The sequence below is a fragment of the Cardiocondyla obscurior genome, linkage group LG17, assembly GCF_019399895.1.
Source record: "Cardiocondyla obscurior isolate alpha-2009 linkage group LG17, Cobs3.1, whole genome shotgun sequence".
NCBI lineage: Eukaryota > Metazoa > Arthropoda > Insecta > Hymenoptera > Formicidae > Cardiocondyla > Cardiocondyla obscurior.
In genome coordinates this window covers 4,627,703-4,644,652 of record NC_091880.1, presented here as the reverse complement: position 1 = coordinate 4,644,652, position 16,950 = coordinate 4,627,703, and the positions used below count along the sequence as shown (strand labels likewise).

The window sequence follows — 16,950 nt, the reverse complement described above, 5'->3', positions numbered from 1 at the left end:
GAAAAACAAATATTTCTATTTGTTTTTCAGGCTTTAAACTTTATAGGCAAAAGGTACGTAACGGCAGCTAACCAACGAGATCATCTGGAGACCCGGGAAAGCTGCAGAAGTCTCTCTGACAATTCCTGGTGCAAGAGAAGAATCCTCGACTTACCCAGTACTCCAGATAGCACTAACACTTTGCAGAGTGAATTCAGGTATGTCATGCGTTAGAATTTAATTAGAATACCCTCCTCTATCGTGAGGGACCGATTTTAGATTGCCCGAGAGCCTCAGTTAATTAAAAAGTGAGAAAATAGTCAAAATATAACTTTAACCTCAAAGTGTCACTTATGAGATTTTCAGTTTTAATTAAAAAATACTTCTGCTTTATTTACAAGTTTGGCGCTTTGGGGACGAAAAGTTTGCGACGGAAACTAACCAAGGAAACCGTCCGGAGCCCTGGGGAAGCCTCGGAAGTCTCCTCGACCATTTCTGGTACTCAGGAGAAAATCCTCGACCCACTCAGTATTAATGCTGTGTTTCTATTGGCGGATATTAATCGCTTGACATATTACGCACGTTAATTTACAACAATTTAATGCTATTTATTAAGTATTTTTACAATATTTTATTAATACAGTCGTTTCATGAATGTCAGTATTAGTGCTGTGTTTCTATTGGTTGAAATTAATTGATTGACATTTTACATTTGTTTTTCGCGTTATTTATAAGTTTTTATACATAATTCTGTTTTGCACGTTAATTTACAACAGTTTATTATTATTTATTAAGTACTTTTACAATATTTTATTATTCTACTCGTTTCATGAATGTCAGTACTAATGCTGTGTTTCTATTGGTCGATATTAATTGAATGACATTTTACGCTTATTTTAATGATTTTATGACTTTTAAGTTAAATTTTTTATTTACCACTGGTGGCGATCTCTATTAGAAGTTTCTGGGCCGTGGGTGCTCGCGAATGGCCGACCCCGTCGTTTCCGCCAGGCGCGCCGCTCCCTGCTAAAGGGAAGTCATGTAAACGCTGGTCGCGACTGAAACGCGGAGCGAATCGGCAAGGCCGTGCCAGAGGTACGCGAAAGAAGGTGACGTGCTGCGGGCGAATTGACAGCGCCGGTGGGAGCCACGAAGGTTCACTCCGAGATCGCGGGCAAGGCTAGCAAGGTGGTAAAGAGCGGGTCGTCTTCCGCGAGATAATTCTTTGACAGCTCGGCGGATCCCAGAAGTCGTCGGCTCGGGATAAGCTCGACGACTAGGGCGGATACGAGGTCCGTCATCGCTTGAAATAATACACGGAAAAATCACGGGAGAGAAAGAGAGAAGGAGATAGACCACAAACGGTTACGTTGCGCGACGGTGATGCCGTCGACGCGAACATCGCAGATGTTCCTTTGGCTGCCTTCGAATTCGATGGGCGAACGGGCCGTTTCGTTCTAATGGACCGCGCTGATCCAGCACGAGGGTGACGCGGCTGAATCTGGCCGCAGGACACCAATGATTCCTTCCTTGGTATTCAGCCGGGTCGTTTGAGGGACGTTCCCAGGAATACTGAGTCGAAGATAACATTTCATTACACTGGGGAACGCACAAATCATTTGTGTTCTTAAAAAGAAATTGTAGTCTTGTACGTATTTACTATTTTGTAGAATTACATTAGAAATACTGTATAATTTTTTTTTTTTTTTTTTTTTTTTTTTTTAATTACAGCAAGAGTTTTTTGTATAAATTATTTTTATTTTTATATTTGAGAAACTACTTTTTTTTTTATTAGTAACATAAAGTATGAGTAAACAATTTTTTAAAAACTTACTGCATGTTTTTTGAAATTAACACCAATTACAAATTTTAATATTAATTAATGTTGTTATTGTAGACCTAGTTATGGAGGATAGTATGAGTGTAAAGTCCATGGAATCAGTGGCGACAAGTGATGAATATGAATTTGTGAATGAAAAAGGTAGTAGCAAGCAGCAACAAGCTCTCTTAGAACCACCTATGCTTAAAATTGCCAATAACGGTAATCTGGAAGATTTACAAAATAATCTCCATGAGGTCTGTACTTATTGCCCCACTCTCTAATCTTAATAGATAAGCTTCTATATCTATGGAAGATAAATACCAATATATTAATGTGTTTGTTCTGATAACTGCAGATTTTAACAGAGGACTCAAAAATGGAAGGCAGTGAATCGAAAATGACGAGTACTACCTTGCAAAATCAAGAAAAGACAAAAAAAGTTGGTCACAGTAAATTTTACGACGTTAGTTCTTGCGTTGTTGCGTCGGAAAAGCAAGATGTTATGAAGCCTGAAGATTATCTTGAGGAAGGTAAATTCAACTCGTTTATAAATAAAAATAAATGATATAAATGCAACGAACTTAAGGCTTAAACATGTATTTGTGTGCTCTAGAATTAAATACGTTATCACATGTTCAACAAGAGTGCACTATTTTTAATGGTGTTACTTACTTGGGTTCAGCTGCCATAAATGCGCCAAAATCAGAATGCGAAATTCAACGTAATATGAATATATTAAATGCAGAGCAATCGTCGAATTCAGGAATAAAAGTTTCCGTTTCGGTGCCGAGTAGTTCGCAAGGTTCAGTTATGTGAGTAATTTCAGTAAATTTGAATTGACAAAAAATCCATATATGTATATATTGTTTGCTAAAATATATGGTAATATGGTAATTCTTTAGTTTATACGATGCTGCAACACAACAAGCCATTGCGCGTTATGAAGTACAACGTATTCTATTTTACGCGCGTGGCGAGAATACTGGTCCATGTGCGGCATGTTTTGCTTTTACATGGTCACATGGGGATACTTTAGAATCTGCCATTTATCAATGTCACGTTTTCCGCTGTGATATACCAGAAGCGGTACATTTTAATATTATATTATTTGTTCGATAATATGTATATTAAATTATGCGTAAAATAAATGCAATATGTATAATGTTAATAATTTAATGAAATAATTTTTATCAATTTAATTATTTTTTGCACAGGTTGGACAAGTGTCAGCTTGTTTCTCAAAAGCATTCCACAGAATACCACGTTCAATGACGAGCTCTTTAACAGGCAGTGATTTTAATGGTTTCAATGCTGGTGAAAAAGTTAATTCCAGAGTATTTATTTTTGAAGTCACTATGGAAATAAAAGAAGAAGATGGAAAAGGTAGTTTTAGTACAGTTCCCAAGGATAGAAACTGTTTCAAATTACGAAGTAATGTGGCAAAGCAAGTCTGTATGAGTATCCAGCAAGTGTCTAGTAAAGAAGGCGGCGTTACGCTCGAAGTCGAAAGATGTTTCGGAGTTCTCGTTAGTCCCGGCCGAAATGTTAAACACAGTGACATGCGACTACTTGAGATGGTAAAAAGAGATACACACCAGCAAGTTAATTTTATGTCTATAATCAGCTCAGATGTTCGCAATATTACGACAATTTTGCAGCAAGTTAATACTGGACCAATAATGCAAGATAAACAGTGCTATAATATTTGTGGACGTTGGGATCCTGCAGATCCCGCTTTGGAAACTCTTAACATAGAAACTCCTAGAGAGGGTAAAATTTTTATGACTGTCGCCGTTGATCTCGTTATCAGAGACATTCGAGAACCAGTAAGATTTGTAATAGAAACAGCAGTCAAAGTGTTTCCACAAAACGAAAGATTTTGGTATTTTAATAAAAGGAATCTCGTGCAACAGTTTTATCTTAATTCTAAAGAAGTAAGCTGTTCTGATATAAATTTTTTTTTTTTTAATCATATCTTGTTAATATTTATAGGTTTACGTTATACAATATTTTTTATTATTATTTGTGATAGGTAATTTCTGGCGATGGTGCAGAGGTACATTATGAAGTACAAAGTATAGAAACATCAGGTGAATTAGATAGAAATAGATTAAATCTGGCTTTGAATCTGGCATCTTTAATTAGATCGCCCTCTTTGACGAGTATCGATACACTTACGCCTAAAGAAGAAATAGATTCAGGTAATTAGATTTAATAACAACTATTTTAACAACAACAGTTTTGCTGATGCTTTAATTACTGTATAGACGGTGATGAACCAATGTTAAGTGGTACCGGTGAAGTCTCGAAAGATTGCTCGGCAGATGAATTGGCCAGTTGGGCTGAAGTTTTAGATAGCTGGCAAGTTAATGAACAACGTCCAAAACTTCTTATAAAATTAACGAAACAAGGAATTCCTGAAGCTTTACGCGGTGAAGTTTGGCAGCGATTGAGCAATTGTGACAATTCACAAGAAATGATGGACAAATATAGAATGTTAATTACAAAAGTGAGTATTTGGTATAATTTTAATAAATAAAAATAATTTTTTTTTTTTTTCTAAAATGTAATATGAATTTTAATTATAAATACGCAGGAGAGCAGCTGTGAAAGTGTAATTTTAAGGGATATTAATAGAACATTCCCAGCCCATGATTTCTTTAAAGAAACGGGTGGTTTAGGGCAAGATTCTTTATACAGAATAAGTAAAGCATATGCTGTTCACGATGAAGAAGTTGGATATTGTCAGGGCCTCAGTTTTTTAGTTGCTAGTCTATTATTACACGTAAGTAATTATATACTAATTTTATGATTAATTTTTTAGAATTGACATTAGAGTTCTGTACATTGAGTTTTATGATAGTTTTATGATGCGAAGTATTTATCGACCAAAACAAACTTTGGCTTTTTTTTTAGATGCCCGAAGAACAAGCGTTCTGTGTTCTGGTTAAATTAATGTACGACTATGGTCTTCGAGATTTATACAAGGATAGATTTGACAACCTTTACATGCGATTTTATCAATTAAATCGTTTAATAGAAGTAAACTATATTCAATCTGTTTGATAATGACGTTTATATAATAACGAATTATGTTATACATAATTCATTATATTTTTTACAATTCTTTTCTAGGATCAATTGCCGGAACTTTATAAGCATTTCTGTGATCGCGGTGTAGAAACGCACATGTTCGCCGCACAATGGTTTCTAACTCTATTTACTGCTAGATTTCCATTATATCTTGTCTTTCATATCTTGGACGTATTTCTTTTACAAGGACTGGACACGTTATTTCAAGTTGCCCTCGCTTTATTGATGGTAAGTTATGTACACTGATTTTATTGATATAATCACTCTAATTAATTTTATAATAATTTTTATTATTTTATAAATAATGTATGCTAAAAAGAAGTAATTTTCTTTTCTTTAGCTTTGTAAAAAAGAGTTATTACAACTAGACTTTGAGAGTATATTGAAATACTTCAGAGTACATTTACCAAAACGTTGCCGAAATGAAGAAGTTGCACGCTATGTTATGAAGTTAGCTTGTTCAGTGACGTTGAAAAAATTGAAGAAATATGAAGCAGAATTTATGACGTTGAAAGGTAATTTTATATTCTACGTTTAAACTGCATATTTTACCTTTACCGTTTACCTTTAAACACAATGTTTCATCAATTCATTAGGAAACACTACACTTATGCTGTAGTACATTGAGAGATAGATATAGCGTTTTCTGCGGTGACGGTGGCTAGCATACGTGATTAACGTGGTGTGCGTCAAGTCTCACTGTTTCACACGAAGCACATAGCACATGTTCTCTTGGTGGCCGAGGGAGGAGATCGAGAGGGCGAGGGAAAAAGCAGTAGGGTTGTAGTGCTTAATTCTCGGCGTTCCACGGTGTTCCGTGGAACATGTGTTATGTGCTTCATGTAAAACTGTGAGACTCGACGTACACCACGCTAGGATCACGTACGCTTACCGTCGTCCCCGCAACAAATGCCATGTCTGTCTGTCTGTCAGTGAACGTGCATGTATATCTTGTGTATGGTCTAGCAATCATTGCTTGTTGGTTGTGAATTTATGTGTGCAGAAATTTTCGGCATATACAAATTTTAGATTTGTATGTACATATGCCATATTTAAAACTAAAGTCAAACATCTTTATATAACGAGAAGCAATTGTTTATAAGATGTATACAAAGTATAACAAGTTTCTAGATCATGCTTATAGAACGTATATAGCCATAAAGTAATATATATATATATATATATATATATATATATATATATATATATATATATATATATTTTTTTTTTTTTTTTTTGTAGTACTTAGAGAAAAATGATTTTTCTAGTTTAAAATTAAATTTACTTACACTTGACGCGAGACACTAGCGCGTTTATTGATTTGAAATTAAATTGATTAAAAAATCATTTAATTATATTTATTAAATATATCTAATCTGTGTGTAAACCAAATTGTGTGTACGTACATATGTGTAGTTACGGTAATTACATGCAAGTTTAACAAAACGTACACGAAGTAGGACTTTAACTTTTCTAAGCCAAAGCATAATATTTTTCTAGTCTCACAGATATTACGTAATCAAATATGCAATCAATAGATCCAGTTTTTTTCCCTAATATATTCGATTTTTTATAATGAACTTTACATACAGCTCTCTTTATTTAAATGATTAATAAAATATGAAATAGACATTGCTATGATTACTGTATAGTCAGGTGGTGGTTTTGCTTGTTTTAATATTTTTATTTTTAATTTAAAGTATAGCCATTTAGCGATAATAGAAAATGCAACTTTAATAAAAAAGAAAAAAATAAACATTAAATACTGTTTTTTGAAAAATGCAAAGATATATTTTTAAATTGATAGGATTGAATGGACAATAGAATTGATGAGCGAGTTGATTAAACTTATAATTAAGACAAAATAACTAATTTCTATAACACAATAATACTCACATGCATAAAAAAAAAACCATGGAATTATTATGTTGTATTCTTTTTTTACTATTGGTTATTTATATATCAATGCGTGCTGTGAACCATATATTAATATACAGTTTTAGACGAGGATATTTTCATGTTATTAAACTTTTATTTTAAGTTAAACTTTGTAAAGTATGATCCATCTTTTAACGGTGTAACGTTACTGGAAAAATAAATGTTACGTTTGTTAGAATTCACGCTTATCAGCAGTACCGCTTGTGTACACACGACCTCGTGTATGGCTTTTTATTTATACATTATTTATTATTGCTTACTGAAAAATAAATCATCTCAGAGAGTACCTTTAGTTTTGTGAATTACTTATTTTATCCGGTGAATATCCTTGCTCCTAATGAATATAAAACATGCACTTCCTATCTTCACATTTTGTTGTTTTCTTGCTACATTTGGGCATGCATGACGCAACAAATAAAATTGTCAACACTTGTTTATACTATACTAACTTCCGTCGTACATATAGAAGTAGTGTAATACCTCAGTATGAACGTCAAAATGCTAATTAAATTTTCTAAATAATATAAAGAAATATATATTTTGGATATTTAAAAGATTATCTGAAATAGAAAATATTTGAAGAATATATAAAAATATTTTTTTACAAAGTTATTATCTCAGTCATATACCATAGGTCGTTGAAGTGTACGTAAGCTGATAAGCAGTAATATGATTATAAGCTGATTTATCGTATTAGATAGGAACATTCACATTTATATATAATAATAAAAGTGCCTTATGTTATTTGTATAAATTTAGACTTAATTAAAAACTTTAACTAATTTAATATAGTTAACGAGACAATAGTATACATGCACTAATTATTATAAAATAGAGTTTTAATTTTCTAAAGTGTCTAGAGAACGATGATGGGAAAATTTATACATATATTTTATATGTTGAATTTACATTTTTGTACATAATTCCAAAAATGTGTCGCATAATGAAACCTCGGCTATCAATTGCTGTTCTAAAAAGATATATCAAACAAGATAAAGATATCCGATATCAGCTATGTCAGCGTTTTAAATTTGCCCGTAGCATTCTTCCTACAGTCTATATAGTCTATATAGCAAAACCAGTCACTCGCGTGTTAGCAAAATATCTGTGTCTGTCAGTTATGTACGGACCATCTGCTTTTAGAGTATCAGTGATGCAAGTATGAGCCACGCAGTGAAAGAACTAATGAAGAGTAAGATAAATATTCTTTAATTTATAAAAATTATTGTAATGTCCAGAATATCGTGATGCATTTTAGGAATTTGTAGTTATAAATATATAATCGTATGAAAAAAGAAAAGGCGTTAAAAATTCTCATGTAATAAACATGATCTGTACGTTACACTCGTAAGCTTGTTAAAAATAATAATTGTGCTCTTTGTGTCACAGAAGCACAGGAAAATGCTGACGAATATAGTAACGAGGTGGAGCAACTACGTGGTACAGTAGCCAGAAATGAGGAAGAGAAACAAAGATTGGAGGCAGAGCTGCTGCAGATTAAAGAGATGCTGCAGCGTGAAGTAGTTCGAGCTGATTCTGAAAGCCGCAGGAGCAATGTTATTATAGCTGAGTACAAACAGGTATCTACATAATATAATATCGCAAATAGCTTTAATTATTATAGAGAGAGAGAGAGAGAGAGAGAGGATATGCGAGAATATTTATATGTTGCAGATCTGTCAACGTTTAGAAGACGATTACAATGCTGCTAAGACAACGTTGAGCGAGTTACGGGTATGTTATCTTGGTTGTAATCGGCAGCATTAATGCTTTATCGAGAGAATTCTGATAACGATAATTTTTCAGGCGAAAGTTTCAAAATGCGAGAAATGCAGAACGTGTATAATGGATTCGTCAAACATATTAGCAGACATCGCGCATCCTTTGGAGAACCGAATCGACCCTATGCTCCATAGAGTGCAAGAAAGAGTACGCGAGCTGGAATTAGAGTTGGCGCAAACGAAGCTGGCGCATGTCGAGGCAGAGTGCCGAAATCAAGTAGGTGACAAGGACATTTGGCTAATGTTCTAAAGATTGAAAAGTACAGATTACGACATTAATTACTCGACAGGATTTAACGCATCAGTTACATGCCACCGCCTCCGAGCTGCAAGCAGCGCGGAATAGTTGGCCGTGGCTGAGCAAAACCTTATCCAGTATAAAAGAAGCAGCGAATAAGAGGGAAGTGATGACTCCAACTACGCTAAGAGATCTGAGACGCGACAGCGCGCCCGGAGGTGACCTACACCATCTGATGCATTCACGAAACCGTGAAACGCGTGACAGTCTTAAAGAAGTTGTGTGATGCAGTAAGTACAAGATGCATAATAATCAAACACTCAATATTTTATCATTATTTTTATGTTTTTGTCTGCAGACAAAACACCATTAGAGGAAGGAGAATACGTACATCTCCCGGAGCCGTGTATCGGATACAAAAGTGTGAACATGATATATATTCGTAGTTGCACATAACGTACGATTTGCTCTATTATTACCTTGATATATTTTTTTGTCACGCTCTCCATTATTGCACGTCAAGTGCTTTTAATCAGGCAGCCTTATTTACATAAGAGTAATATTATATTGAAAAATTTTTGTTATAAGCCTGTTATGTTTTGGACGTAGATTCGTCTCTGTGATTTTGTTTTTCGAAACACAAGTTTAAACACTTACGTTAACTATTTTTATGTTTATTTCCTCTTTTTTTTTTTTTTTTTTTTTTTTTTCTTTCTTTCTTTCTTTCTTTCTTTCTTTCTTTCTTTCTTTCTTATTTGGCATATATTAATGTATGCCGCAGCGCAAATGCAATGCTGTGCTCGATAAAACTTACGTAATGCTACGCAAGAGTTGTTAACAATAAACCATCTATCGAAATGAAATCACATTATAACATAAAATATGCAAATTATACAAATACATTAAATTATTTACAATAGGAAATAAAAATAAGTCTATATGCCGCGTTTTGTATGAAACTAGTCTAAGTATGAAAGGGAGAAAATGCTGTAGAGACTTTCATCTGTACATACAGTAATTGTCGAATAACAAAAGTCATGACACTTTTACTGAACAAATGCGCGATTACGGAAATCAGAATTTACATTGTACCAGAAATGAGATTGTAATTATTTTGTCATTTACTTTTTTTTTTTTTTTTTTTTTTTTTTAATTTAATTTTACCTGGACGAACGTAACATTCCGAAATAGTTTAAATGCGTTTTCTTCCATGTGTTTTTATTAATGTTAAGTCCGCTATTCTGCAACGAATTCACTTGACGTAATTATACACGTAATTATATAGTTTTGACAGTTCTACTAACACAATATTCCAATGATTCTACTAACACATAGATCGTTAAAGTTGATATTAAAACTTTCACCATTTTAATTTTATATGCATTTTTTCCACTGGTAAATACGTAAATCGTATAACGTTCTATTTCACACGTCGAGCGTTAATAATAAAAATATAGCAGAATAGTTCGTGTAAATTACACGATAGATGCAAAATACTTATAATTCCGTTTTGTTACACAATTCGCATTTCGTTTTGATAAAATTGTAGTACGACGAACGTTACTAAACGCCATAAGTCGTGGCATTAAGGTACTACTTAAAAATGCAATTCCATTGATGTGTAATTTTGTCTAGCATTACGAGTATCATAAATGTTTTAACAATAAATTTGTAATATGCCTACATACTTGTAACACATTTCTGACTATCAAACTTTAGCTTCGTAAATCGTGCCATTTTTTTTTTTTAATTTTTATTTTTATATATAAATATATTTGTTTATGCAGATTTACAAGTTAGAATCAAGAAAATATAACTTATGCAATATGAATTAAAATTAAATATGTATGTATATTACTAGCATACTTGGCATTAAATTGTATAATAAATAAAAGTTATTGAAATTTTTGAACTAATTAATATATATTTTCTATTTAATTTCTTTATTAATTTCTATTCATTAAAATTATTAATGAGCAATATGCACACGATTTCAAGCAAAGCTTTCATGGTCACATCTGACTTATACTCTAGCGAATAATCACTTTTATTGGAAAATAAAAGATTCTATTTCTGTAAATAACTAAAACCAACAATTGAAATTGTCTAACTGACAGAACGATGTAAAGTCTTAGACTACATATATCCTGTAATTTTATTCCATTAAAATAAAGAAAAATATTATGTTTCCATGTAAAATATTTAATATTAAGAAGCTCATATAACTCTTATGCCATATAATATGTATGTACATGTTTTTCTGTATTAGGATAAAATATATTAGGAATATTACATATGTTTAAATTTGGTATTGACTTTATTTGTCCAAAATTTTTGCATATTTGCAAACTTAACTATATGTAGTTTCAGTCTTAGATTAACGAAATTATCAAAAAATTATAAAAATTAATTCAACATTAGTTGTCATGTTTGTTACTGATTTACCAGATATCACATAGATAATACATTATTCATATCCTATCAAAACTTAACGTATTAATAAATAAGTTTCCTAAATTACATGTAGAGCAAAATAAATGTATTAGAAACAACTGACAAATAATTAATAACAAAGTTATAAAATTAAGATGTATATGCAAGGCGATATGTGTATGCGTTAATGTATCATATAAATAACATAGTATATAATATATACATACATACATATATATGTTATATACATATGTATATATAACGGTATGTGTGTATGTGTGCGTATGCGGATATTAGAAATGCACGCACATATACATATACATATAAAATATATGTACATATATATTATGCATGCATACTTACACATATACATATATAAAATGTTATAAACGATATTATTTTAATAAGTTTAATAACTGAAATATTTGATATTTAGAATAAATTTAAGGAAAATGTTTATTAGTTTTAATAATATACTTGTGTACAAAACTGGAATTGGAAAGATTCTTATACTTATTTAAAAACAAGAAAATGAAAAATACCATGAAATGCTTACAATATGCAACATAATGAAAAAATGTATCATACTTCTAACTTATAAAGACTAACGTCTAGATTAGTTTTATTATTACATAAAACATTGTATAGGCTTGAAATAATCTTAATATGTAGGTATTATTTAATTAATTAATTAAAAATATAAAAATAAAAAAAGTTTTTTATTTTAACATATTACGTAAAAAATATATAGCAAGAGGTAGTTATTTGTGAATAGAATTAAATTAATAAAAAAATTACTCTTCTTAATCAAACATTTCAAAATACAATAATTTACTTATATTTAAAAAAAACATGAATGATTTCTTTTCAAGCCTATATTAAAAACTTTGTTAAGAAGAACAATGATATGTAAGATAATATTGTAATGTAATAATATCACGTTCATGTTTTATCTCCTACCTTTTTCTCTTTATCTTTTTTTCATTAAAAAAAACTTTTTTATATACCAAATTCATCATTTCCCATTTCATTAATTTCATTATAAGCTACTTCACTCTCACTTTCTGAAGAACTATCAAAACCTTCATCATTACCTACATAATTAACATCATCTAAAAATAAAAATATTGTATAATTATATTATCTATAAAATATTACTGCGGACAGTATAAAAATAATTTGCATATAATTACCTGCGATTTCATTAGGAAGTCGTAAATTTTGTCGAGCTTGTACGTCAAAATCAACCGGGTTTCCCATGTCCAATATTCTCAATAACCACATAGGAAAACCGTTCTGCATTACGTAAATATCGTTTTCGTTCTCCAGATCATTTTCCAATACGTTAATCAGCGGTTGTAAGTTTTCTATATCATTAACATCCACAGCTACCATATTGTTACCTTCATCATCTCTATTGTTATTTGCCAAATCACCATTTTCGACTTCAACCGGTTCTAAGACGCCAAGTCTTGGCGCTTCCGCGATACTAGGCGATTCGGAATCCGGTATATGATCCTGAGCTATGCTAGACAAGTCATATTCCGGTGTTATATCTTGCACTGAACCTGAATTTGGATAACCAGAATCCATAATTTCAGGAGACCAACTGTTTGGAGGTGTTTCGAGCGGCGAAGAAAGCTTAGCTTCAACGTTGTTCGCTAATCCAGTAGCATTTGATGCATCTTTACTCGTACCGACATTATCATCACTTTTTAATGAAGTGAAACGAACATTACTTGTATCCTCACTACTTTTACAAGGTAAAAACTTATCATTTTTTAAAACATTAGTTTCTTTGGCACAATCAAATGAAAAGTTTTCGTTAACACTCTGTGATTTAGAACTTAATTCTTTAGGCAGATTTAAATCTTTCTTTCTTATACTTGAATGTGGAAGATCACTAATCACATTTTCTAAGTGTGCTTTTTCGTAATCTCTTTTTTTTAATTTACAATACACATTTTCATCTTTATCTATATTTTGTACATTATTCGTAACATTAGACCCATGATTGATTATGTCATTTTCTGTTAATTTGCGAGTATCTTGTATTAATTCTGTACAAATGGAATTACCAACACTATTAAGTTTTTGACTTTCTAAAGACGAATTTTGTTGTTGCGTGCTATCGCTAACGATAAAGTCTATGTCATATTTTGAAGTATTTGCAGTATCATCACTAGATGTTAAGTATTTAATTGTTTCTGTAATACTATTATTAGATTTCTGATCAGATTCTAATAAAAATTCTAATTCTAAACTAGTACTAGTAGCATCTGATTCGATTTCATCAATTTTTTCTGTTGTGCCCGATAAGATATTACTACTCATTGCAGGCAGTTTTCTAGGTTTAACACTTTCACTAATTACATTAGCAGTGGATACTTTTGTACGAGGTGAACTTGTATATTTTGGTTGATTATTAAAATTACCACTAAAAACTTCTGAAGACATCACATCGGCTGTATTATTATCCTCACAAATTTGATTTATGTCTGAAACGTTTCTCTCTTCTTTAACATTATAATTATAATTTAAAGGTAATGACAAGTTTAGTTCGCTTTCTTGCAAACTTCTTCCTGCTTCCTCATCTTTCGTTGGAAGATCTTTTTTTGAACAATGTTTATCTTCTACAGTAGAGTCTTTTACACTCATAGTCGCTTCAGTTGCTATTTCAGATTGATAAAATGTGCTGTTTAATAAACATTGATAATAAGAACTAAAGTCTTGCAAAGAATTGTTTATTTCTGAAGAACTGAAATAAGTCGACGGTGGTGATGTCGATGAGCAATTAGCGGATTGTAAATTTAACATTGAAGTAACTTCTTGTGCAGCTGTTAGATTTGTCTGGTCAATATTATGTAATACAGTTGGTTCTGCTGCAGGATTAATTTCACCTGAATTTTTTAATCGGGGACTATTAAGTTCTGCTGACGTATTAGAAGTAGTTATTTGAGCTTTTTCTAAATCCCCTATCTTATTTAGAGAGATACAATCAGCTACGAAATTTTCTTCAGTATATACAGATTCTGTAGTATTTTTAACTTTCGAATATTTTATACCATTATAATTTACTGATGAATCATTTAATAATTGAGATTCTTCTAACAAAGAATTTTCACCATTAAATAAATAAGTGTTTTCATCATGAATGGATAAATTTTCGGGTATAATAATACTGAGTTCCTCGTGCCAATTTTCAATATGAGGAAATTGCATAGGTGAATGTTCTTCTTCATCTATTAACGAGCCAGTTTCGAAATCCCATCTCTCCTCGTTTATAGGATTACAAGTATGCCTATTTTCACTATGCAAATTTTGTTCGGACAAATATGACTCATTTTCATCATATATACCATTAGATTCTTCGTGCAAATTTTCAACGTACGAACTTTGTTGAAATAAATGTTCTCCATTTTCATTTGTAGGCATCTCACTTGCGGGTAATTCTGTCACATAATCCCACTTGTACTCTTCATTTGTAGCATTATCAGAATTATCGTTTGCCGAATTTTCATATTCATTATCTTGATCATCATAATTACTCTCCGCATAGTCATCAAATGATTCATCATCGGAAGGTTCTGAAGGATTAAGTACTACTGGTCCATTTTCTCGATCTACAACGTTCCATCCTGCATCTGTTAGAATCGTTCTCAGTGCATCTACTGTGATGGTACAGTTAGGCATAAATTGCAATATACGATCTAAATATATTTCATAATACTTGGGTATATCTTCAGCATCGTTTGTATTATAGGATAAAAAATGAATGTAATATATCGCATCATCTAATATTTTTTGTTCGTCTGAACGACTATCGCCTCCCATAAAGTAATTATATGTAGCTACTGTATTAAATAATCCACTTTGTCCTTTTAATCGAATATATTCTTCTGGTACTAGTACTTGTACTGCTATTTCGTTTTTTGTTAAAATTCTATGAAACACTGCCATTTGTGTCAATGGACCTAACTTTTTTTCAGTGCCTTCAGGTCCATTACAAATATCATGAAATGTTACTCTATAATATGGATATCTTACCACAATATTGTGTGCCCTATAAACAAATATAACGATAAAAATTAATTGAGATAATTTTCCAAGCTTTTATACAACTCACCAGTCTTGAAATTGTTTTCTTGTCCATTCAAATTTATGATCAGGATGTCTATAGCCTGAGAAATTTGGAAATAATACATTAAACTCTGCATTTGGTGTTGTTATTATTACTAATTCTGGTTTGATGTAGCCGAAAATGTTAAAAGGAAGATCTATCAGTGTATCTGGATATAAATGCTCAATCCTAGAAATAAAAAGACATTTTTCTATAATAAAAGAACATATGTATAATATTACACATTTGTGCAATGTGAGAACATACAATTCAATACAAATCACAGCATTTGTACTCTCCAGCACTACATCGTTGTCTGTTACACTGCCTTCGTAAACGTCTACTACAAGCAATCTTTGTCGAGTGGACAACATTTCTGTGATCAATGGTGCTGCTTTCTGCTCATTCATTTCCAATACTTGCCTATTTACATCTACACAGAGTATCTGCTGTACTTCTTTTATGCTTTTCAAGTAAGGCAGAAAATTTAATTCTGCACAACCAAAATCGACAATCTGTAGAAATTACAAAACAGTTATTGGAAGAGTATAAGAGGTTATAGAGAATAACAGTTTCACACATTGTTTGCCAAATAACAAGTCAATATAAAATGATAACAAAAAAGCAAGAGATTAAGAAACGTGTAATAACTTTGCCTCGTGCTCTTTGAGCAATAGATCGAACTGGCATCTGAGAAATTCTTAGCGATCACTCTGGATAAAATTAAGTTGTAAAAAAAAACAATGTAAACACATAAAAAGTATGTATATTATATATCTTACACATGTACGTTTAAATGCATAAAAAAATGTATTAGGTGCAATGGCAGTACCTTGTGCAGATTCCCTTTGTATTCTGCGAGGACGTTCGACACCGCGGAGTATCTCTGCACGTACGCAGGCGGGCAGAAGCAGCTCACCGTTTTGTCAGTCCACCAGGACGTGTCCTCCAATTCCGTGTCATCCCCGAGCGTGTTTTCGTACTCTAGCATCTCCTCGTACGCGGCATCGGGCAGTAGCCTCGACTTCTTGGTGCGATATTTATCGTAAATGCATCTACCTAGCAAGTAAAGCACGTGGAACAGTAGGCCGACCATGTTCGTAAAATCCTTTTGCGACTTTGCCAGCACCGCTCCGCAGACTCATACCGCTCTATGTACGTACACCGAATGGCAAGTCGGGGCGAGTATAGCGTCCTTTGCGGGGACGGCGGCTAGCGTACGTGACTCTCTCTCTCTCTCTATCCCCTCCCTCGGCCGCCGAGAACGGAAGGAAAGTGGTGGAGCGCGTTCCTTCTCGCACATATCTCTAATAACGCGCGCGCTTTGTGTAAGACTCGACGCACACCACGTTAAGGTCACATAGGACAAGGCTAGCCGCCGTCGCCGCAGCAAACGTTATATCTGCTTTTCGTCGTATACGTATCAACCGACACCACACGGCGCAGCGGCACCCTCGATATCGAAAGATTTTGTTGCATGCGCAGTAAAACGAACCCCAGCTGACGGCTCAGAATCCATGATCTTTCCGTTTGGCCCTCTCGCTCT

The 16,950-nt window shown here is 32.6% G+C and overlaps 2 protein-coding genes across 3 annotated transcripts; one reads left to right on the top strand and one right to left on the bottom strand.

The window, feature by feature from the left end:
- Positions 1–993: 993 nt before the first annotated feature.
- Gapcena (GTPase activating protein and centrosome-associated) lies at positions 994–9,141 on the top strand. 2 transcript variants are annotated; one of them, XM_070668455.1, is made up of 17 exons: positions 995–1,627; positions 1,877–2,055; positions 2,157–2,331; positions 2,415–2,613; positions 2,704–2,887; positions 3,016–3,378; positions 3,460–3,735; positions 3,834–4,002; positions 4,069–4,310; positions 4,398–4,586; positions 4,718–4,843; positions 4,937–5,122; positions 5,235–5,409; positions 8,222–8,412; positions 8,507–8,566; positions 8,639–8,830; positions 8,904–9,141. In XM_070668455.1, the coding sequence occupies exons 2-17, from the start codon at positions 1,885–1,887 to the stop codon at positions 9,135–9,137; spliced, it is 3,132 nt and encodes a 1,043-aa protein (XP_070524556.1). In that variant the 5' UTR covers positions 995–1,627; positions 1,877–1,884; the 3' UTR covers positions 9,138–9,141. The 2 variants fall into 2 exon arrangements, with proteins under 2 accessions (XP_070524555.1, XP_070524556.1); XM_070668454.1 differs by having other exon boundaries at positions 994–1,627; positions 3,016–3,735.
- A 1,436-nt stretch (positions 9,142–10,577) lies between these two features.
- Positions 10,578–16,661, bottom strand: Hen1 (Hen1 methyltransferase). Its single transcript, XM_070668453.1, has 5 exons — positions 16,237–16,661; positions 15,672–15,919; positions 15,411–15,593; positions 12,478–15,347; positions 10,578–12,396 (listed from the first exon to the last, which is right to left on the bottom strand). The coding sequence occupies exons 1-5, from the start codon at positions 16,498–16,500 to the stop codon at positions 12,284–12,286; spliced, it is 3,678 nt and encodes a 1,225-aa protein (XP_070524554.1). The 5' UTR covers positions 16,501–16,661; the 3' UTR covers positions 10,578–12,283.
- Between the last annotated feature and the right edge of the window lie 289 nt (positions 16,662–16,950).

Bases quoted from the DNA above. Each gene is read 5' to 3' on its own strand.
- Hen1 (XM_070668453.1), bottom strand. From the start codon at position 16,500: ATGGTCGGCCTACTGTTCCACGTGCTTTACTTGCTAGGTAGATGCATT. The intron at 15,348-15,410 runs GTGAGTTGTATA...ATTTGTTTATAG, and splicing joins AGAAAACAATTTCAAGACTG to GGCACACAATATTGTGGTAA. The intron at 12,397-12,477 runs GTAATTATATGC...TTTTATTTTTAG, and splicing joins ACTTCCTAATGAAATCGCAG to ATGATGTTAATTATGTAGGT.
- Gapcena (XM_070668454.1), top strand. From the start codon at position 1,885: ATGGAGGATAGTATGAGTGTAAAGTCCATGGAATCAGTGGCGACAAGT. The intron at 2,888-3,015 runs GTACATTTTAAT...TTTTTTGCACAG, and splicing joins GCTGTGATATACCAGAAGCG to GTTGGACAAGTGTCAGCTTG. The intron at 5,123-5,234 runs GTAAGTTATGTA...TCTTTTCTTTAG, and splicing joins TTGCCCTCGCTTTATTGATG to CTTTGTAAAAAAGAGTTATT.